The following is a 22,263-nucleotide window of genomic DNA, read 5'->3' as shown; positions in this document are numbered from 1 at the left end:
AGCGCTGAGAGATAAGTTGGGAGCAGAGAGAGTTGGATCGCTGATTCGGTGGTAAGTGCGTTAGCCGTCCGCATTCTCCACCGAGGACAGCACAGACGGCGGTCGCGCTCCCAACTCATCTCTGCAGATTGCTGCAGATGGTTCGCGTTCGTCCAGTATTCGGATCCATTCGGATCGGTACAGATCGGTATTCAAACGAAACACCAACTTCCGATTTTCAAGCCGAAGACTGGAAGAGTGCTCGTACGGACAAGGCGCCGATTCGTTACGTTATAATAATTTATTTAAACATTTATACACCTATAATGTTCCACAGTCTTTAAAGTAGTTGCTCGAATCTATAAGTTAATTTCTTCAATTACCACCTAGATAAAGCATTAATACTTAAGAGCTAGCGAGAGATTATACGTTATTCTTCGGGCGATCGGTCGCACCCGTCCAAGTTTTGCGCGGCGCGTTGCAATTCTCATTCCGGGAGAACCAGGGAGAACGTTCTCCCGGACTTGCTAGTCTTTCGAGACGCTCACCCTACGCCTTATAGAGGAGCACCCTAGTAATGTATCCAAACGTATCTCAGCCTCGGCGACTCATCGGGTCCACGATGCCTTTTTCTCTCGGATTCGTCCTCGATAATCATTGCACCAGAGGGGAAAGGAAACGATCCCGAAATACGGCGTCTCGTTCAAGGCTGTCATCTTGCGGTTTATCGCGCGAATCAAATCCGGCTCAACCTCGGCGCGTGCATCCACGTGCATCCGCCCTTTGTCGAGCCGAGGGCAATTTGATTGTAATAAATCGCGATCCGGCTCTCCCGGGAGGATGTCATTTATTTGGACCGAGAGAAATCCTTTTTTCAACTTCTCGGCGTGGGAACGCGACCCTCTTTTACGCTCAAGCACGAAGTAGTATAAGGAGATGCAACGCCGTGTATTCAAATCGTCCCCACTTTGGAGTCCATAGGGTCTGTCTATATAAATATCTAGGTGCAGTAAATGCATTTCGAAGAAATCGTTACGTGCTGATGGTATGCGTCTATTTTTGAAGGCGATTTAAAATGAAAAAAAAAAGTCTACGAAAATGACAGAAAAATGAATCGACGCATCGATTCGTTTCCGCGTGCAAATCATGTCTAAAATATTGTATTTACCGTCTGTCCCATTTGTAGAATCGTATAAGCGACCCCGTAATTCCGAGTACCTTTGTAGGTGGGAGAGGATCGAACGCGAAGTCGGCACATCGCGTTGCACCGGATGCACGTGCGTGCAGGTGCATCGCGGAAGAAGGAGAGAAGGAGAAAGAGAAGAGAACTGTCCTATGAGCACCGAGCGAGGTAACTAAAGGATATTAAACGTCAGGGTAACCACGTAAACCTGCATTACGTGGGGAATAGTCGCCACGTTTACGTCTAATCCTATTATGCGACCCCTTAATCCTGCGATCGGGTAATCGCGAAAATATATGCATTCCCTTAAAAGGAATTCCCTCTTCACTCCGAGACTCTGCAATTATGATATGTATACCAGAATACGTATAAGAGATATTAAACGTTACCATAAAATTGAATGATATTATTTGTTTTTACGATTTCCTTCTAAGTGCATTTCACTTCCTGAATTTTTTTTTCAATGTCACGAGGATACGTATCGGTATAGTTTCTTGTACACGAGTTTTCAAAATTCAGGATCGAATGATCGTATATAATAATGTGTGAGTTTTCGGACGTTTATTTATTCATTAATATCCTTTATTTCACCCATAGGGCTCGTCAGAACTGTTTTCGATGAAGGGGTAGCGAGAATTTTTCATGGAAATGGAAACTTAAGACCAGTATGGAGAAATGCAGAGTATCGCTGCACCCTAATTTTTGCATTTCATTTCGGTCGGGTAGGTACGCAAAATGAATTTTTTTTTTTGCATATTAACGCGAGAAACTCGTCATGTAGCGTCGATCGAAGAGGTAGCCACAGAGGTTTAGCCTTTCGGAAAAGAAACTTTCTCGCTGGGAGCGCAACTTTCGAAAGAACCTCCGAAAGAGAGAGACTCTCGAGGAGGGATCTTCGGAGGCGAACCGAAGCCGCGAGTATTTTTTCCACCGTTGGATGGGCGAGAGGAGAAAAAGGAAGAGGAAAAGCCACGGATGAACGAGCTGGCAGACGGAGAGAAAATAATAATTAAAAAAGAGGAAGAGGCAAGAGGACGAGTCCGAAGAGCGAGACGGAAGAGGGGGGCCCGAGGAAGGCGGGCGAGAGAAAGAGAGAGAGAGAGAGAGAGAACGAGACACGCGTGGACCGCGCAATTTGCCGAAAGGAAGAGAGCCATCTGCCGATTTATTCGTTCCCTTCCTTTTATTGTCTCGTTAGTGCGGTTCCTTCGAGTTTCCTTCAGGGTGTCGAACCGGTATCCTTTTCGTTTTGGACGAGAATCGCGTGACCTCGCCATGGGTATGTCCGCCTTACGGATCGGCCGTAATTCGCCGATTTGAAGTTTCCCGCGAATGTCGTCCCCGAAAAGCTTCGTTCGATCTCCTTTTCTACCTTCTTCGTCCACGTCAACTTCCGAGCTCTTTACGATTCCGCGCGACGACGAACCTTACATATACAGTATGCATATGCATGTTATATATATAACGTTTCGTGCGGCGCTACCATTAATAATTTTATATTAAATTTCTATACCGTATTGTACAGGAACTATGGTCGTATCTACTCGCATGTCGCGCTATTCACGTGGCCCGACTACATCCTCTTTTTTTCGTTTTTCGTTAACGTTTCCTCCCTTCCCCATCTCGAGGGTATATTAAGGTTTAAGGGCGAAGCGGCCATCCGCCCGCAGATGCGTCGGTCGGTTCGATAATCGATAGGGCATCGATCTCGAGGTCGATTTTCGTTCTCGGCCGCCTCGGCTTCACGTATCGATATGACATGTTTAAACGTCTACGCAATAATACCCTATAGACACGAAAAACACGCAAGGTCGAAACCGGTATACGATATGTAAATGTTTAGTAACATGGAGTAGGCTCTAAATCGATCCACTTGCATAGGGCTTTGTCCGCGTCGCCGACATCTCCGGATGTCGTAATGGAAAGTCCCACGACCGAGACCGTGCATCCTACAGGACGACTTTTCGACAGGGATAATTTTCCAAATTTTTCGATACCTTTTCTTTTACAAGGCCAGATTCTAACAGCGCGCGAGGCCTCGGGTAAACATCGATTCAAAGGAACCCGTGACGTCCGAGACGTCGTTCCGGTGCACGTAGCTGCACGGACGCGGTGCGGACCCGTCCGAATCGGTCTTCGGGGTCGATCCGAGGGGATGGATGGTATTTCGGTGCCCTGCGCCGTTCCCGAGAAGAGGCCCCCTAGGAGATTACTTAGCGCAATTGCGAAAATTCCGCAAGCCTTGCGGGAGGAGTCGAGTCGCAAGGCGGAGAGAGGGAGAGAGAGACGGAGAGCGAGTCCCCTTCGCTCCGGTCGTCCCCGGCGATAAAACCTTTCCCCGAAGCTCCGGGTCTCCCTGGCGGAGATTATTATTCCCCCTGTAAATTCTTGAACGTCTGCGACGTCCAGTGTCGTAACGTCTTTCTTTTTAGCCCTCCGCGTGCCGTTTCGCGTCCCCCGGCGCGCGAGCGTCGATCGTTCCTCGCGGTCCTCGGAAGGAGTTTGCGCATTCCGCAAACCGCGTCCCCCGTCTTAGGCGGAGACGCTCCTCGTTTTGTCCGGGAAAGACCGGGAGTATCGTTAACGTAGAATTCCACTGGAGGATTCTCGGCCGCCGCCGAGAACCGACCCTCGCTGCGCCCTCGCACCTGCACCTCCGCCGCGACGCCTCGAAGCGGGAAGCGTTCAAATAAATTAAGTACAACGATCATACCCTAACCGGGTCATTCCGCTCGTATCGAGACAATTATAACTCCGAACCGAACTATCAAATGATTCGGTGCATCGAGTTTGGGGAAAAAATGTGTCAAGGTTTTCACGTAAAATGGCCCTTTCGCAACACCTTACGGAATTCTAAACTCGCGTTTTCTCTCTTTCTCTCTCTCTCTCCCCACGTTGCGTCTCTCCTTGAGTCGACTAATCGCGATGTTCGACTTTCGTGATTCGTGCAATTTTGCGAAACACCGCGAGGTCCGGTCTTTTCGGTGCAGGTTTCTGACTTTTGCGGGATCTCTGCCGGTGACGAAGAAATTCGGTCTCGGTCTTGGACTCGCAGCTATGCACTTTTTCTTACGTTTTGCAAGGCTCAGGCCAGAATCGGACCATGCGAGATCGAACAAATCCTAGGTGGTTCGCGCGAAAATGTTAAAAGAACCGTTGATCGATTTAAAGGAAGGTCTTCACCCCGTAGACTCGCGAGTTATTGGCACGTATAAAGAAAAACGTGTCTTGCATTTTGCGACGTACCGCAAGATACGTCGGATGCGCTTTCCTTGCGAAGAAGACCGAGATCGATTTCGTTGGTCGCCGACGCCCGCGTTCGGGTGCTCTTGGTTTCGGATTCGACTTCGGTCTTCGACGGCACTTTCGACCGCGCCCCGTGGGAAGCGGCAGTCCCGCGAGCGAAGCCGCGCATGAATACTGACTCGGTGCCAACTCGCCCTTGCCTATCTAAAATTCGCTAAACCGCGAATCGAGGGGCGACGCCGGGCGACGCCGGGCGGCCCAGGGGATGCGCTACGTCGAAGAGCGGCGCGTCCGCGGCGTCCGCGGCGTCCCCGGCTCCTCGGCGTCCTCCGTCCTGGCGACTTCGTCGGCTAGGTCCACGCCGTAACCGGTCGACGTGTTGTTCTCCTCTGGAAACGAAAACGAGAACGTCCCGTTAACATATCGTATGCAAAATAGATTTCTTCGGACAACGGGACTCCTCCCGCGCATCTTCGACTGGGCTCGGCGTTATCGTCGGCGATTCCTCGCGCCCCGTCCCCGGGCTGGAACGATCGCGCCACCGGTCGTACGTCTGCCGAATGGATGCGTAACTACGTGTAAGACCGACCCACTGACATGTTTATCGGCGCCCGGACACCCCATCAACGTAAATATCCCGGCCAACTGGGACGCGAGAGCGCCATGAACTCCGAGAGAAGTGTAACGACCACGAGGGCGACGCGCCTATATTCCCGTCCCCGTCGTCGAGCGTATTTCGAGGAGCACGCCGCGGTCGAGATTCCCGCAAAAAAACGACAAATTTTCGCCTCGAAAAATCCGGAAAAATTATTTTCGAGCGATTCCGCCGCGCCGAGGCTTCGCCACGTATAAAAGGTTGAGAAATCCGCGAGGTGGGATAAATCTCAAAGGGTGTAACACCCCCGGCCCCCGCTCGCGGAATTCTTTCGGCGCGCTGTTTATTTTCGGGCTTTTTTCCGGTGTCGGGTAACTCACCGACGTAAAAGGACGCGTCGTAGGCGTCGCAGGGCCCGGCGTGCCGTGTCTCCAGGACGAAGCCGGTCACGCAGGCGTCCTTGACGATGTGGCACCAGCTGGGGTAGGTGATGTTGTTGGAGGCGCAGAGCAGCGAGATCGAGGGGTCCCGGTCCCGGTCCCGGTCCCGGTCCCGGTCCCGGTCCCGGTCCCGGTCCCGGTCCCGGTCCCGGTCCCGGTCCCGCTTCCGGTCCCGGTCCCGGACGCGCTCCCGCTTCCGGGGGCATCGGTACGTGCACGTGACGCACCGCGGCCGGCCCGACGTCATCTCCGTCAGGCAGGTTTGACCCTCGCGACACTGGATCGTCGTGCAGTCCGCGGTCGCTGCAACATTCGCATCCGATAACGGGCGTGATTCGTCGTGAATCGAATGAAAAAAGAAACGGAACGAAGAACCCCCTGAATAAAATGACAAAACTCGGGCGTCCGACCTCGTTTCGGGTCTTAATTCGCGAAATAACGAGCAATTATTTAGGAGGTAGTAAGTCCGCGGAGGTCGTTTCCGGCGGTCTTCGATCGAGGGCGGCAAACCGGCCGGAGCGTCGAATTTCTCGAGCAAAGCCCATTGACCGTGCGCTGATTTAAGCCGCGCGTAATACGCGTTGCGTAACGCAGGGTCCACGAACGAGGCGCGGTAACGGCAGACGCAATAGATCGGGACGGGCAAACGTCGCGAGACCTCGCAATGGAACTAGGCCATTGGCCGTAACTTCCTGCTGGGCCGGGACATCGTCGGCCGCGAAAGAAAACGCGTTGGGATCGGAAAAGGCAACGGTGACGCATCGCGGTCGTTGCGGCGTTTAGGGAACCCGAACGGAATGGCAGCGGGCGAAATTGCGGTGCCAACTCGGTACGTGGGTCGTCGTTCGTTCGAAGATCTCACGAGGCATTGACACAACGATGATGTCACGATGTCAAGGACCTCGAGGAGCGACTTTATTATAGTTAATCGCGCGTACGAATCCGTTGGTACATAGCGCGAGAGCCCTCTCGTCTCTGGGATCTAGACGTCCGCGGTTTAAACGAAGCTAAATCCGCCATAAACGTGGAATACGGATACGAGATACGTCCACGGATACGAGAACGAAGGCGGTCAAAATTGAGCAGATTTCTTCGCTCTGCAACTCTCTTTCCGGGAAATGGTCGCGAAAGAGAGAAAAATCGATGGAACGCGTTCCGCAACCTATTACCGAAGTTCCGGATAAAAAAAGACGTAGAATCGAAGCAACGTGACCGCGGTTTGCTCGTCTCGCCTTTTTCACGGGAGGAGGGTCACGCGACGGCCGAGGAGGAGTCGGGATTTCGAGAGCCCTCGTTTCCATTAGACCGAGTGATCCGAGTGATCCGAGTGATCCGAATTATTCGGGGACGTACAATGGCGCGCATTACCGGCCCTCCAGGTCCGTGAATTATCGCGGCCGATGCGCAGACCGCGTGCGCGAGTCAAGTGGAGGGTGCATCCTTGCACTTGGCGAGGATATAACTCGTAATTAGGTCGTCACAATGCTGATTCAACGATGAAGGACGCTGATCCTCGTCGAGCGGGCATTGAAACGCCCCTCGAGGATCAAGAAGCGGCTGATTTCGTCGGGGCTTATCCGCCCCTCTCTCGCTTACCCCGCGAGAGAGGGGCTCGTTGACATATTTTTCTTTGTCGCCCTGGAAATCCAACATGGCGGGCCAGCCTCTCGGTTATCGAAAGAAAGAAACGCGAGCTTCGTCGCGATATTTATTTCATTCCCGTCGTTGACCCCGTGAATTTTCTTGCGCTCGTTCCGCCACGGGTATCGCAAAACCGATGGATGGAAATCTTGGAGTCGTGGAGGTTTGGGGAATTTTAGGTCGTAGCAAAGGGGAACCGGTCGAAACGTAGGTAAATCGGAACTCGAATAGTAAACCGAGGACGCGACTTGGTCCATTGGCGCCGTTCCGACGTCCCGGCCCTACGTCCCCGTCGTCGGATGTTCCTCGGAAGGAGTCCCTTTACGAATACCACCTCGCTTAGCGTTGCGCACGCGTCGTCTCCACTTATGATTTACGACTCGTAGATGGCGAAGGCGAACGCGCGGAATGCGTAGGACTTATCGCATGCTGCGGTCGAGGAACGGGCACCGAGAGGTCCGCGTATATACGCGTACATACCATTGAAAACTCGGGACGGCACGCCGGACGATGGCGATGCACCTCGCTTTTAAGTCGCGCTCGCGACTCCTTCCCTCCCTCCTTCCTTCGAGGTGTCGCGAAAGTGGCCCCTGTCTCGATCTCCGCGAGGACGAGGGATCGGCCCGCCGCCCTGACCGCGCGAATCCGGCCACACTCCGCCAAGCGAAAAACAGCCGGGGGGTGGCAGCGAGACCTGCCAACAACTAAATTTGCGAGATGGCGCGTCTCGATCGGGGAACACCTGCGACTTACGCAACGGCCACGAGTCGCTATTCCAGGAGGGGTCGGATAAGGGGGCCCTTGTCAGGGCGTCGCTCGCCGACCGGGGGTTCCCTTTCCCAGGGTCCGGCTATGGCGACGGGTCCCTAACCCCCTAGATCTACGTGCGATCCCTGCGAACCTTCTTTACGCGAGCGCGATAACCGACGAGACCTGCCCTCGGTGGTATGCCGGCCGCGAGTTCGATCGGCCTACGTCCGGCCGACGTCCGGCCGACGTCCGGCCGACCTCCGGCCGACGACGAGAAAACTTAAATGGGACCATTATCCAGGAAAAGCTTTCGATCTGGTTCGCAACGAGACATTTAACGCGAGACTCTCGACCGCAAACCTACTTGGTCGGGTCGACCGAGTCGAGGAAGTCGAGGAGGCGAAACGGTTATTAGGTATTTGCATCGGGAGCGGGGTGTCCGTTTTCCAAGGCACTCCTGGTGAAAGGAACTCAGGGTGTGCGCTCGCTCGCCCGTATTCTCGTCGACCGAAAGGAGCGCTCGCGATCTAATCCCTTGGACGAAGTCTGCTCGGGGTTGGCGTCATTTCCTTTGCCCTCTTCCACTTTTGACGTTACCTTCGAAGCAAACTTAACCCTTACGCTTCGAAAAGTCATAGCACCTTTTCCAAACGTTCCCCGAAACTCCTGAAATAACGACGCGTTGCCTCAAAAAATTGCACTCTACGCGACGACCGAAAATCTCGACCCTCGAGTTGCCCTTCCACGGTTAAAAAAGAAGGCACTCCACTAAACATACGTCGCGACGACTCGACGAGGTCTTTTAACGGTGGAAGCACCGAAGCCTCGGCCCGATCGGGAACGGGTCCGGGACAAAGCGCGGAAGTGGCGTTTGCAGGGGATATTAATTAGCATTGACATTAAATAGATACGTTAGCGGTGGCGAGTGCTCGCGAGCGGCCCTTGTAATTAACGATCCAGGATAAGATCCGACCCGGTGCTTAGCGAGGGCGCAGCATCCGAGGCCGAACCGCTCGACAACGGGCGCGCCTGCAACGAGGGACCCTATCGGCTCCCTATCGGCTCCCTATCGACTCCCTATCGACTCCCTATCGACTCCCTATCGCGGTGATTGCCGCAGCTAGGCCAGAAATAATTGAACGGGCCCTGGTCGTGATTCAGGGAGAGACCGGCAGCCGGGCAGCCGGATAACGACGGTCCAGGGCTCCTGGTCAGCTTCCTCGAAGCCGAGATCCGCTCGTCTCCGCGGCACGCGATGACGCGTCGTTATCTCCGGCGACGCGAATTACGATCGCGTGATCGGGGGCTCTCCTCGTTTTTGGGCTTATAATTCGACGGTTCTTCTTCCCGGAATGACGGAAACGTCTTTTTTACCCCCCCCCCCCCCCCCTGCTCCCCGAGAAGCGGATCGAGGTTCGGGGTGTACCCAGGGGACCGAGGCGGGGCTTTTGGCTAGAGCCTTTCCGACGGCCGATAGAGAGGAACGTGCCCAACGAAAGTCGTAGAGCGTATCTTGGGGCGTAACTTTTGTTCAGGGTATTTTTCATACGGGGGATGATTCGTGCCGAAATTGTGGCCACGCACCGACGAGAAAAAACTGGGTTGCATAGATTTATCGCTACGATTCGGTTTTACGCGTGAATCCTCCTTAGGGTTTGTCGTAGAGTAGAGTACGCGTCGCGTCAGCTATGCAAGAGTCGTGGGTGTCGTAAAGTCGAGGAAAGACGACAATGTCGGAGGTCGATCGGAGCGAAGTGTCGTCAGGAATCTGCTAGCGGTCGCGACAATGTAAGAAATGTGTCATTCGCAGCGTCAGGCGTTCGTGAGATCATTGACAAGCGGTCTACCGAAGCGATCTGCGTTTGGCTCGAGGCCCGCGACCCATTCCGCATGCGTTTTCCGTATCGGAGGTTGTTCCGCTCGCCGACGAGTCACCGAACCTCGCTTCCTATCCTTATCTGCACATCGCGGGCAAATTGCGTGCAAATTGCTGGTCCTACTTAGATTCGTTCCGTGGATCCCGATTTTGAAAATAACATCGCCTCGCCGGGATAGTTTTTGCACAAGGCCTCGACCGTAGGACAAAGAGGAAGGGTTAAATTCGAGGGTCGAGGGCGCTCATCTGCCCCCGTGAACTCGAGGGCACAAGAGGCACCGGCAAATTACTTAACGCGTCGCTGCCACGGCAAATGCCTCGCGATCCCGACGAGGCACCAGAAGAGACGGGGGAGGAAAGTGCACGAGGTCTTCGGGAGTATGTAAACAAGTTTACCGAGGGGTCTCCGGTTTAGCGACGCCAAAATGGACGTCGAGAGGATGTCCATCTCGCTGACCGCCCACACGGGTGAAGGGTCCTTAGAAAAAGGGACCCCTCGGGGGCAAAAAGTGCATTCCGCACAAATGAACGCTATCAAAATCGCATAACATGATTTTCCAGGTGCTTCCTTTTCCATTTCCCGGATTAACCTCCAAGTACGGACTAAACGCGATTTCGCGACATTCCGGCACCGCTTCCGAATCCCTTATCCGACCTTTCCGCGCCGTTTCTCCCACCAGGACCGCCTCCCTTTTCCACCTTTCCGGCCGGAGAAATTGGAATTTTCCGGGTCTCGGCTTGCCTTTGGTAAAAAGAAAGAAGGAGACCCTCGACGGGCTGGCGGCGTTAAAAGCTTACCGTGTTTGCAGACGCGGCGACTTTCGCACCTCTCGGGGTGTTTGCACTGCGACACCTATGTCGAGAACCGGCCGGTTGTTTACTTATTTCCCGGGGACCCGCCGGCGTGGTCCGAGAATCGCGATGGCAACGTCCGTTGCGCCAGCTCGAGAGATCGGTCGGAATCGGGCTTCTCGGCTTCTCGGCTTTCCATTCGGCGAAATCGCGCGTATGCGCACGATAGGATATAACTGTCCGGCCGTTTCACCGCAACCATTGGTCTTCTGCGGTTTCCCCGGTCGAATCGGTCTACATTTAAGCGAGCTCCGGAGCTCCGGAGCTCCGGAGCTCCGCTTAGGAGCGAGACGCGATACTCCCCGGCTCTCGTTTTATTTCCGCTCGCAGCCCCCGAGACCGGGCTATCTCGGATTGAGACCGGAATCCCGAGCTGGGCTCAAAATGGGCAAATCGCTCCCGCGATGGCGATTCGTAGGAAAAAAAGTAGTGAGAATGTCCTATATTACGCGGACGGTTCGTTAGGTTAGGTCGGAGGAGGTTCGGGCAAGTGGTGGTGGGTCTAGATCGATCCGGCGATCGGGGAGGAGTTATTTTTGGCCCGGGCCGCGCGTAAGGATCGTAAACATAAATGGCCACGGGTCTTGGCTGCGAAACTCGAACGTGCAGGTCGCGTGGGCGCTGCCCGCGCCCGGTGAACGACCGGAGGGCAAGGACGCCACAAGGACATGCGTACGTGTACGCGCCCGCGCGTGCGCGCGCGCACCCACCGCGACCGAGAATTGCAATGCGGCCCCGGGTGGCCCCGGGTGGCCCCGCTTCCTGCACTTTCGGGCTCTCGGGAAAATCGTTAAATCGAAACCAAACTCGGGTAATTCGAGGCAAGATGGCGGCTTCTCTCCGGAGTAATCGTATGCCCGATTCTCGGCGTGCGTGCGCGACGGGGCCGTCGAGTCCGGCGGACCAAAAGGAAGAATTGCGGGAAAAAAAGGCGGAGGAGAAAAAGAACCGCTGCGGTTTCCAGGGGAGCGTCGGGGAAACGGCCGCGCGTCTTAAACGCCCCGGGTCGGGATTTCATTTCCGAGCGCTCCCAGGAAATTCCGTCTTCTGTTGGTTCGGTCGATATAAATTTAGGTTAGGTGAGTCGAATCCCGGGAGCGGCCATTTTGGTACCCGCGGCGTAATTTCCGGCGTCGGAAAAGTCGAGGATTCGGGCGGCTGGACATCCGCGAATCGAGCGGATGTTCGTTCCTTAAAACGAACGCGTCGGGCCCCGGCGGGGACGCCGCGGGTAAAAACGTTAACGCGGCCCCGCGTAAGCATGCGGATCATTTAAATACAATGCGCGCGAGCCGAGGGGCCCGGAGTCGGCCCGGAGTCGGCCCGGAGTCGGCCCGGAAAAGGGGGCCCTAGGACGGGGAATTTTTCATCGGACGAGGGCCCGAAACCAGCTCCGGCCCCGTCGCGAGAAACTTTCCTTCGACGAAACGTGAAATTCTCTCGATGAGTCCCCGCGGCCGTTTCGCGGGGAATAAACGCGACGGAGACGGCCTCTCGGGTCAGGAGGCATTAGGGCGGCAAAGGGGCCCGCCTAAAATTTTATTATTCCTCGCGAACTCCCGTCTAAGAACACCATCTCTTCGGGACTTTATTGCACCTGCCAGGATTCGGGCATGCGCGAGCCGCAACAATAAGGCCCATTCCGATGCAAAGCAGCGACCGGCTGCATGCCCTATCGGGGCTATCGTCGATAAATTAATTCCTTTATTTCGTCCCGGGGGTGGAAGGGCCCCGAGGCCCTCGGGTGGATTCCGAGGGGCACCCGCGATCGCAACGCGCTATTCCGGGGGCTCCGTCGGGTTTATTTTGGGCCTTACGGGTCCCGTACGCGCACACTTGGCAAAGCTATATTTAACCGCGGCATTTGCGTTTACGCATCCGGAGCGGATCCCCGGGCCGTCCCCGAGATCCTCTCGAAAAGGCCGCGACCTCCGACCCGAGCCGTGGATGAGAGTCCCTGCGATTTAACATGAATTTCTTTTTCTTATACTGGCGGGTCGCGGTGCGCCCGAGAGTGCCGGGATGTTATTCGTTTTTAATGACACCGTTCGGTCGGCCAGGCCCAACCGGCCAGGCCCGGGTCCCGAGGCGGACCCCGAGGCGGGCCCCTGGGCCCTAGCCCCGGGGCCGGCCGGCCAAATAAATAACGCGGGATCCGCGCTGCGGTTACGAGTCGAAATATATTGATATTAATTCCCCGCTACCGTATAACTCGGCGTACGTGTGCGCGCGCGCGCGAGGTCGAGAAGGGAGAAGAGAGACTCACGCTTGCAGTGGCCCTTATAGGCGACCGGAATGGCGCGGCCCGCGCGGCAGGCGGCGAGGCGCAGGTGGCAGGCGCTCTTGTAGGTGTTTCCGTCGGCACCGCAGACAGGACGCGCGCCGGCGACCTGGTGCGGCTGCTGCGGGCACCTGCGGGCGCACCTCACGCAGTGCGGGCTCAGGTTCTGGTCCAGCAGGCAGCTTCGCCCCTGGCCGCACCGCACCCGAGCGCACGAACCTGCTCGACACTTTACACGTTATTACTCGAGGTGATAACCGCCCCCGAAAGGCCGCGCTCCGCCCGGACGCGGCCCGGATGCGGCCCGGATGCGGCCCGCGATACCGAATCGGAGTCGAGGAGGGGCGATACTCACTTTGGCAGTAGCCGTTGTAGGCGACCGCGAGCTCGTGGCTGCCCTTCTTGCAGGCCCTCTTCTTCAGTCGGCAGAGGCTCTTGTAGCTGCGCCCGTCGGTCCCGCAGACCGGGCCCCCGCCCCGCGGGGCCTTGCACTCCGGGCTGCACACGCACCGGGGCCTCCCCTTGCGAACCACGCACTTTTTCCCCTCCTCGCACCGCACCTCGGCGCAGCTCTCTGAGAAGGCAAATTTCACCCTAATCATCCCCGTATCTATAGTTTTGCGACAACGACGCGATCCTCCCTCTCCCGGTCGACGCTTTACGAATTTCCTAGAAAAATGAGACCTTCCACTTTCGCGTAGCTTCGAAGTCTCTCCTAGGCAAGCTGGAACGAGCAAGGGGTCGGGCTCACCTCTGCAAGGTCGACAGTGCACTCCACCGCCGAGGACCCTCCAGAAGAAGAGGCTCCCGCTGTCCAGGTCGTCGTCGGAGTAGGCCGTCTCCGCGGCCGCGTTCGAGGCGCAGCACTCCTCTCGCGAGACCTCCAGCGATAACAGCTCCCTGCACCGCCCGTTGCTGATGGAGGACCAGCAGAGTCCACCTGGAATTGAAAAACTCGGCTCCGTATATTCGAAAGACCCCAAGGTAGACCGCGATGCTCGATCAAATTTCAGTGAAAAAAAGAAATATTTTATTTCCATTCCCCGGAGAGTCGAATTAACGCGAGGTTCCTCTCCCCTCGAAATGACGTTCTACCTTTGATTTTCCATACTTGGAATTTTTTCCAACGGAAGGTTTCGCCCCGCAGCCGCGAGCTACGGTCGCGCGGAGCGTTCGCTCGAGAATTCCCGTCGGTCTTGGGAGAATTAGAAACCCCGGCGTAGTTTCGCGCGGAAAAGCCGCGGCTGCTCGATTAATGGCGGAGCGAAAGAGACGATTAGCCTGGAAGGAGCTAGAGGAAAAGTGGAACGAGGTCCAGGTGCCGGGGCGGCCGGGGCGGCCGGGGCGGCCGGGACGGCGTTCCTGCGACGGAATGCCGTGGGAACGGCGAAACCATTATCTCGCGGCCGTCGCGAAATGACTGACAAGGAATAAAGCGGGCCTCGATGTGCACGTGAACGCGCACAACGCGCACAACGCGCACAATGTGCACTCGGGCAAACGGTGCTCCGTGTTTTGTCGGGCTAGAAAACCTAACGGGGCGCGGTGCCCCGAGCGAGAAAGCATACGCTTAACCGGATCCCTTTCCTCTCGTGTCCTCGTTATTCCCTCCCCCAGGAAATTTCCCCGAGCACGGCGTCTTTCCCCTTCCACCTCCAACGATCACCCCGCGGAGGAGCCGGACACCGTTTGTCCCGTCCACCCCGTGGGTTCCTTCGTTTTCGCCCACGCTCCGGAATTTCGGTTCGCTCTTCAATTATTTCGGATCGTTGGCCACCCTGCGTCTCTTGAGCGCCCGGATGGCTTTATGGCTAACCGTGATGCGGTTATTCGATCCCCGAGTTACCGCGGTAAAATAGGAAAAGAGTGGACGTTCGATTTTCGCGGAATTCTCATCGACGACGTCTCGGTTTCACGGCGGGTGGGAACCATCCGACGTGTGCCGTACGTGCAAGACGCCCGCGGCAATGCGCATCCCCTCGTTCCCTCCCTTTTCTTCTCTTCCTCCCGCTGATTTCAGCCCGCGGCGGTGGCGGCGGCGGAATCGGTAACGCCGCGTCTCGCGGATTGGATCGAGGCCACGCACTTCGCGAAGGAAGTCCAGATGCCCCGATCGCGATTTCGCCCGTACTTAAGATTTAACGAACGTCTCGTTCCGAGAATCCGATTCCCTTCCCTTTGGATTTCGGAAAAGCACGTTCTTCCTTAGGTGCCTCGTTGAGCGGTTTTTTCTTTCTTCGTGTTTCATGAGAAAAGAGTAATCGGGACTTTCCATACTTTATGGGCACGAGCATTTTCGAAGAGCGCGAGTGGTCGATCAAAGATTACGTTTACTCCCGGTTTAATCCCGGGCAATAATTCGTCATTTTTCTTGTAGCAAAGAAGCGGCTCTCGTCCGTGAGTCGAATCTCACGGGGGATCTTGCACGTCCTCGTCGTCCGCTGGGTCACGTATTAGGTTCACGCCGTACCGACTGTGCCCGGCGCAGCTTACGCAAGCTTTGCCCAAGTATGCCGAGCATAAGTGCTTCACTTCTTGCTCGAGCTCACCGAGTCGGTGTTTACGGAGCTCTCGAGCCTCCTTGGAGAGGCAGGACGCGCTTTCAAAGATCGGAGAGAAAAATCGAAGGAGGGAAGAAAATTCAACTCCGCCAGGGAGGAGATTTCTCCTGGAACACCGGCGAAAATAAACGCGAACTTATATGTACGCGTCTCGGAAAATACCGGAATAAATTTCACGCCGTCGATATTAATTCTTATCGAACGTAAGAATATAAAAAATCGAGTGGGTAGATTATTCACCGCGAAGACGAGTCGCGACGTTCGGAATTCGCTCGTCCGAAGTCCGTTGCTTGACCTTCCCCGAGAAGGAGAATTTTCTTTCTCGGAGGGAGGAGCATTATTCGTTCGAAGGTTCTCGAGGAGGGATGGAAAATGAAAGGATTTCGGAGTTTCCCCCGCCCTCCCCTTGACGCACCTTCCGGGCGTGGCGTGGCGTGGCGTGGCGTGGCGCGGCGCGGGCGTGAGCAACAGGTCGAAAGTTTGCCGACATCGCGGGTGGGATAAAATGCGAGAAGTCCGGCCGTTCGACTTCTCCCGAGTCGGAATCGTAAGTCCAACGGGGGCAATTCCAAAGGGAGTCGTGGATTCGAAGGGGTGGTCGCGCCAGATGGAGCGGGACAAAAAGGGAGAATAAATTTAGCCGGTGAGTGGCCGGGATTGCCACTGACCTCCCTTAACTCGTTCGTTTGTCGCCACCTACGGACCGCGGCCGGCCCGTAAACGACGCGAGTCGTTTACGGCTGATTCACGCCGCGTCGCGGCTTGTTAAGGTTTAACGGTTAACCGATTGCGTAAGGAGAGCTGCGCCGGACTTTGCCGCCGTCGATTTTTCAAGACGGACGGATACCCTTTCGATCGGGAAACTGGCGCGATTCTACGGACCCGGAAAAACGAATCGAAAGCGTAGTTAACCGTGACGATGGAGACCTCTCGCGCATTGTATTCGGTTGTTCCATTGTCCCCGATTGTCCCCGATTGTCCCCGATTGTCCCCGAGATACGAGATAGCGAGCCGGGTCGTTGACTCGCTCCGGATGGTTAACGATACTTAACCAACGACCGCCACCCGAGGTTCGCGGACTCGTTTCGAGTCGATAATTCCCATTGGACGATCCCTTGTCGGAAAGGACTCGCGAATCGCCCCGGTCGACGTAATCGGCCGTTTTCGTTCGCGCAATCAACGGGGAGGTTTCGCAAAGTCTTTCTCGCCGCTGACGGTGGAGACGGTGGAGACGCGAGGCGAGCACCGGCCCGCGTAATCCGAGCCTTAGGCTCGTAGATTATCATCTCGCGCCTTTAAGTACAGTCCTGGTGTTGTATCTCGGCGGGTTCTCGATGCTCTTGGCTCGCTATCTTCGACTAAGAGGCGGCCCGAGACGCGCGTTTGACTTACGATCCTCCGAGAAAAGGTTCTCAACTCTGTTTACATCGTCCGGCGAGACACGTGGTCGGGGCCCGAAACGATTGTCGCGAAGCTATCGCCTTATCGGAGATCGATTTCATAAATATCCGGAATAACCCGCACCGGCGAAAAACGTTCCGACGATCCGTGCGATTTCGGGGCACGAGTACCTTCGAGATAGAGAATTAAAGAAATTTCGGTCATTTTGTGACGGGTGTCCCGATTTCGTCGAAATTTGACAAACCGCGCTCGTCGTCTCTTCCGGGCCTCGATTACGGCGAGGACTCGATTCTCCGATCCTCGGTTGAGCACCGCGTCGGGACTTTTATCATAAATACAAGGTTAACGCGAATCGCGGAAAAATTGCACGAGACTTACGAGTCTGGATGTCCGATTTCGCGTCCCTCTTCGATACTCGGACTTTCGGAGAAAAAGGAAAAAAGTATGTCCACCAAAGGAGCGCGTTGACCCTCTTCGATGCGAGATATCGAAATATTGCAGATATTCGAGGGATCCTTTGGCCAACCAGGCGGAGTCGGGGTGAACGGAGCGAAATTCTATTTTCCGGGGTGAAATCGAGGCTCGTTTAACTGGGAAAAATTTGAGCGAATCCAGAGAAGAGACGGTCGACGGGAGCTCGCAGCCACCCTTCCCGTGACACCCGGCGTGCACGATTGTTCTCGCGGCGGGACAATGTACATCGTGCCTTATTGTTTTCGCTCGTGCCCGTGCCCGTGCCCGTGCCCGTGCATTTAGGTATTCCTCGGTGTATAGGCTCCGCCGGAAGAGACCTATCTTGATTTCAATTGTCCCGCGATTATTGTGCTTTCCAGGAAATATGCCGTCCCGACGCCGATGAGACCCATTGATAGAGGAGTCCGGTAGGCACCCTCCGGGCACCCCCCGGGCACCTATGCACCCATTTGCGCCTCTGCCGACCCGGAACGAGGTCGGGGCTTCGGCTGGGTGGTTTAGAAGTCGTTACCCACGACTGCCCGGAAAATGAAAAAATGTCGAGAGAGGGCACAGGGCTGACCCGCCGGGCCCCGACTGGACGGCGGTCCTTTGGGTGCCGGACAGGTTGGCCCGTCGTTGCAAAAAGGCCGGGGCCAGTTCTTGCCGGGCCCGGACGACCCTTGGGCTCCCCGGCCCCGAGCGAAAATCTTGAACGGGAGAGGGCAACGTCCCCAGGGGGTAAGGGCCGGCAATAAGTGGCGAAAAGTGGCAAGGCAGTAAATACCGAAGGGCCCGGTACCTCCGGCGCGCGGGGACGCGGAGCGAGTAGTCTTCGTCGTTGAAACGCGAGCCCGACCGCTCCACCGCAGCGGGCCCGTCGGGCCCCGCGCCGGAGCACGGAAGGCGGAGGCAACCCTTTCGCCTCGGTTGCCTCGGTCTCCTCGGACCCTGGGGGTGGCAGGCGGTAGGGGGTGGCAGAGGGCACGGTGTAATGGAGGAACCAGTTTGCGGGTCAGTGCTCCGCATCACCGAGAAGGAAGACGGCGACGCCGGGGGCGCCGGGGGCGGCGGGGGCGGCGGAGGCGGCGGGGGCGGTGGGGAGGATGGAGAGGGCTCCCCCCGCCGCCGACGTCTCGACTCGGGGCCCTGAGGCCCACGAGGGAGGAGCCTCCGCGCCTCCGCGCCGCCGCCGAGTCGTGCTTCTAAGGACGAGTCTCTCTTTTTCTCGACGGGACCCTCGAAGAGGGGCGCCAATCGGGGATGAACGTCGGGGACGCTTTCCAGGACGCGAAACGACGGCCTTCGGGCCGCGTGTCGGGCGTAATTTCGCCCCCTTTCGATTTCCGATTCCGGTTACCGGATCCCTCGGGTGTCGGTCCGCGTAGTTAGCTCCCCGGTTTAACGAATACCTTCCGCGCCGCCGATGGACTCGCGTCCCCGCGCTTTGCGATTGCTTTAATCGATTGCACTTTCGACCCGGGGGAAATGCAGCCGTACCCTCTACTCGACTTTAACGATAATGCCACTTAGTCGATACCGAGCCAAGGATCTCGTCCAACCTTTCCAATTAACCGTCCCATTTTATTTTGCCTTCGCTCGTCTTTCCAAAACCTTTCGAGATGGAGAACGCGGTCGACCGCGGACTCCCGAGGAGAGAAGACGATAAATTGCCCCCAAGCGCTGGGAAGGTGCCGATCCCTGAAAGGGATACGACGGGCAACTGCGGGGAAAATAATCCAAATTTCGATTGGAGTAGGTCAAAACATCTTTTCATATTTTGACCCGCTCGATTCTTTGGAGGAGCAATTCTTTGACAAGAGGTGCGTACCTGGAATTATGCAAAAACGGCATATTACGTGTTTATGCCCGGAATACCCCCGTCGCGTTTACGCGCGGCTCGGCTATAAATATGCATGTGCATTTCCATGTGCATTTCCATGTGCATTTCCATGCGCCAGCCCAGGCATTCTTCCAGGTCCGCTTTCGAATGCAAGCATGTCCATTCAGCGAGTCGCGGAATGCGTCGATCTAATTACCGCCAATTATTTATTCCCGTCCGGCTTGGATTTAACCGAAGAAGCGGCCGATTTCGATTCTAATTTCGCGAGCCGACCGACCATTGTGCCGGTAAACCATTAATTAACTGGTTTATCGCGATTTATCTCGATTTATCGCTCAAACGCAGCCCGGCGTTCACTTTTTCTCTCGGTAATTGCTTTTCCATGCGGCACTTTGACGTCACCAAATTCTTCTTAGAACCGGAATTTTTCCCTCCCACGCGGTCTCTCGAAAGTAATGAAATCTCCGATGGCGTTATTTTTCGGAAATCGGACAAGTTCATTTGTACTTATCCTTCCTCTTTCCTTCTTTCTCGTTTCGTTCCCCTGTTTACCACGTTTCTTCCTGGGAAATTGATCGCACGTTCGGTCGAAAAAATTCCAATTGCGTTTCCTCGTTTATTCCGTGTTTCGCGCGAAAAACACGGACGAGTCCTCCGTGTCGGAATCGCGAATAACGCGAAGTCTTCTCATCGAGAAGGCGATAAAGAAGCCCTTTCGCGAGGGTCAACGGTCGCGATTTAAAGTTTCCCATTGAAATCATAACGATTCGCAAACTGTTCGGAAGCGAGGCTCCCGGTGAGTCCGAAATTTGTAAAATCGAGAATTTGCCAGGTTCGCCGCGGGGGGGTTAAAATAAAGAAATCCCGCCGAAAAGAACTCTCAAACGTACACACTCGCGGAGAAGGAATTCGTAAGGTGAGAACCGTCCACGGGCGTCCGCTGCTATTTACCCGAGTTTCCGCAAATCGGCGGCGAGCAAGGCATAAACATTCCCCAGGAATGCCCGCGCCGGTATTTAAAATAGCCGCAAATCGCCGGCGAGCTTACGGAACTCTTTAAAAGCGTAACGAAACGATGACGAGTCCACCGTCGGTTTTAACCCGGGGAAACTCTCGCCGCGCGGAAAGAGTTAAATATTTGCCTTGGCCCCTCGGCCGATCGTCATCCTCCCGGGTTACGTACATACATACGGATTCTTTGCTCTCGGGATCCTCGATTATGCCGCGGGTAAACGATTCCGCGATCGGATAACCGGGCCGTAAAATCCAAACCCTCCGTTTTTACCGGGCGTCCTATAAATAACGACGCCACGCGCGAGCGTCCGGGTTCAATCGATGACGTAACTTCCCGACATCCTCGAGGAACCTAGCCGGCGGAAGATCTCCTTACAACGGGTACGACGGACCCGAAGGCGGAAGCACGTGCTCCGTCGCGACGGGGAAGCCTTCCGTAAGAAGTCCGGGCGCGAGGAGAGATCTTTCTTGCCTTCGATAAAACTCGAGATAAACGAGGACCTTTCCTACCCCGGGTAACTCGAGCCCTCGGCCCTTCTTACCTGTTGCGGGGCTTGCGTGCAGGGACAGCAGGAGCAGCGGGAGCACGATGACGGCGAGCTCGGGTCGGGCGGCCGTCATCTCAGGCCCGGCCGGCCCCGGAACGCGTCCTCGAGTTTCACATCTCATCTGCCCACGGGTGGAGGCGCAGGAGCCGAGACCTGGGGGGGCCGCGGGCCCGGGCCCGGCGACGTCGCGGGTCCGGGCGCCGGCCACGCGCCAGCCGGGCGAGCACTGCCGAGTCGCGGGGTCTAGACGCGGGCTCGGGGCCAGGGGTGGGCGCGCGGCATCGGTGCTCGGGCGCGTGCGCTCGCGCTCGGGGCCGCCCGACGGACTGCGAGCCGGCCGGAGCGGCGAGGCAAGAGCTAGTCTCCCCCCTTCCCCGGAGACTCCCGAGACTCCGCGTTTTGGCTCTCTCCGAGAGGGTCTTCTCGCGCCCTGTCTCTCTCCGCTCTCTCCTCTCCTTCTGCCGCGCGCGGACCGCGAGAGACTCCGGACGGCGGGCCGAGCGAGGCCCTATCACCCCGCGAGCGGGCGCCCTCGGCCCGAGGGAGGGGAGGCCGCTCGCGCTATTTCCGCGCGGAGGAATATTCCGCCTCCCGACTTCCGGCCGCGGTCCGGCTCGGCTCGACCGGGCCGAGAGTCCCGGGGACTTCCGCCCTGCGGATTTCGGAAGAGAAAACGCGCGTTAGGGCCCGGTATCCGGGGAGCTCCGCCTCTCGTCCCTCGGACTATCGCTCCGTAAGACAATTTTTTCGACCGATCTCGGTTTTTCGTGCCGACGGACTCGCGGGGAGACGCCGGCGGAGAAAACGCGGTCAACAGGAAAAACGTTGCGGGTCGGTCGGCGATCTCCGAATAGCGCGGAGAGTGACGTCAAACCGCGCGCGGTCCGCGAAAAAGCCCGAGATACGTCACGAGGACGTTTTTGGAAATCGCTTTGAAAGCCGTCTCGACCCGTGGACTCTTTCAATCGGCAAAAATGAGGAAAATTTGCGGTTCGGCCCGAGGGGGAGCACCGGCGACGGAAAGACGAAAGAAGAGAGCGAGAGAGCGAGAACCGAGCGCAACAAGTACCTTGTTTCGGGGTGGGCGCCTCGCGCAAGACGTCAGGCCGGTGGATCCCGAAAAGCGGCGTCGCGACGGGGCTCTTTCGAGCGGTAAAGTACGATTCTAATAGGGGGATGCACCAGGGGTTCGCCTCTCTTTTATACTCGCAGCGACAAAGTGGTACCGCCCCCTGGCGCGTGACGCCGCTCCGGGCACCGGACCTACGGGGATGCCATGCTCCCGGCAACACCCCCCAAAAGGGGTGTTTCGCCCCCCACCACCATTGTGCCCTTCCTTGTGCCGAGAGATGCATTCCGGCCGCCGCCGCCGCCGCCGCCACCGCCGCCCCCGAATTTTACGAGGTCCCGCCCGCCGCCACCCCCACTTGACCGGGGTCACCGGGTCCACCCTCGCCGAGGAACCACCTTCGACCTCTCAATTTTTGACAAAGAAAATATTTTCTTCCAAGTAGGAGGATCGTCCGGCGAAAATGCTTCCGATGGAGACGATGAAATTCGGGACGCGATAGGAACGGGCCTCGGAAGGCCACTCGAAACC

General features: G+C 56.5%; 1 protein-coding gene across 1 annotated transcript; it reads right to left on the bottom strand.

Moving 5' to 3' along the window:
- Positions 1–261: 261 nt before the first annotated feature.
- Positions 262–20,864, bottom strand: LOC105702418 (follistatin-A). The gene is made up of 6 exons (XM_012429975.1): positions 20,658–20,864; positions 13,595–13,783; positions 13,199–13,417; positions 12,829–13,062; positions 5,384–5,746; positions 262–4,797 (listed from the first exon to the last, which is right to left on the bottom strand). Exons 1-6 carry the CDS (start codon positions 20,782–20,784, stop codon positions 4,679–4,681), a joined length of 1,251 nt encoding a protein of 416 aa, XP_012285398.1. The 5' UTR covers positions 20,785–20,864; the 3' UTR covers positions 262–4,678.
- Between the last annotated feature and the right edge of the window lie 1,399 nt (positions 20,865–22,263).

The sequence above is a fragment of the Orussus abietinus genome, unplaced genomic scaffold, assembly GCF_000612105.2.
Source record: "Orussus abietinus isolate OABI.00-Male unplaced genomic scaffold, Oabi_2.0 scaffold17, whole genome shotgun sequence".
NCBI classification, from domain to species: Eukaryota; Metazoa; Arthropoda; class Insecta; order Hymenoptera; family Orussidae; genus Orussus; species Orussus abietinus.
Note: the sequence above shows the minus strand (reverse complement) of the source record. Positions and strands in the feature narration are given on the sequence as shown.

What these genes read in the sequence shown, in the direction of transcription:
- LOC105702418 (XM_012429975.1), bottom strand. Translation starts at nt 20,784, where the DNA reads ATGAGATGTGAAACTCGAGGACGCGTTCCGGGGCCGGCCGGGCCTGAG. An exon ending in GCACTGTCGACCTTGCAGAG is followed by an intron (nt 13,418 to 13,594) that starts GTGAGCCCGACC and finishes TTGCCTTCTCAG; the next exon opens with AGAGCTGCGCCGAGGTGCGG. An exon ending in CTACAACGGCTACTGCCAAA is followed by an intron (nt 13,063 to 13,198) that starts GTGAGTATCGCC and finishes AGTGTCGAGCAG; the next exon opens with GTTCGTGCGCTCGGGTGCGG.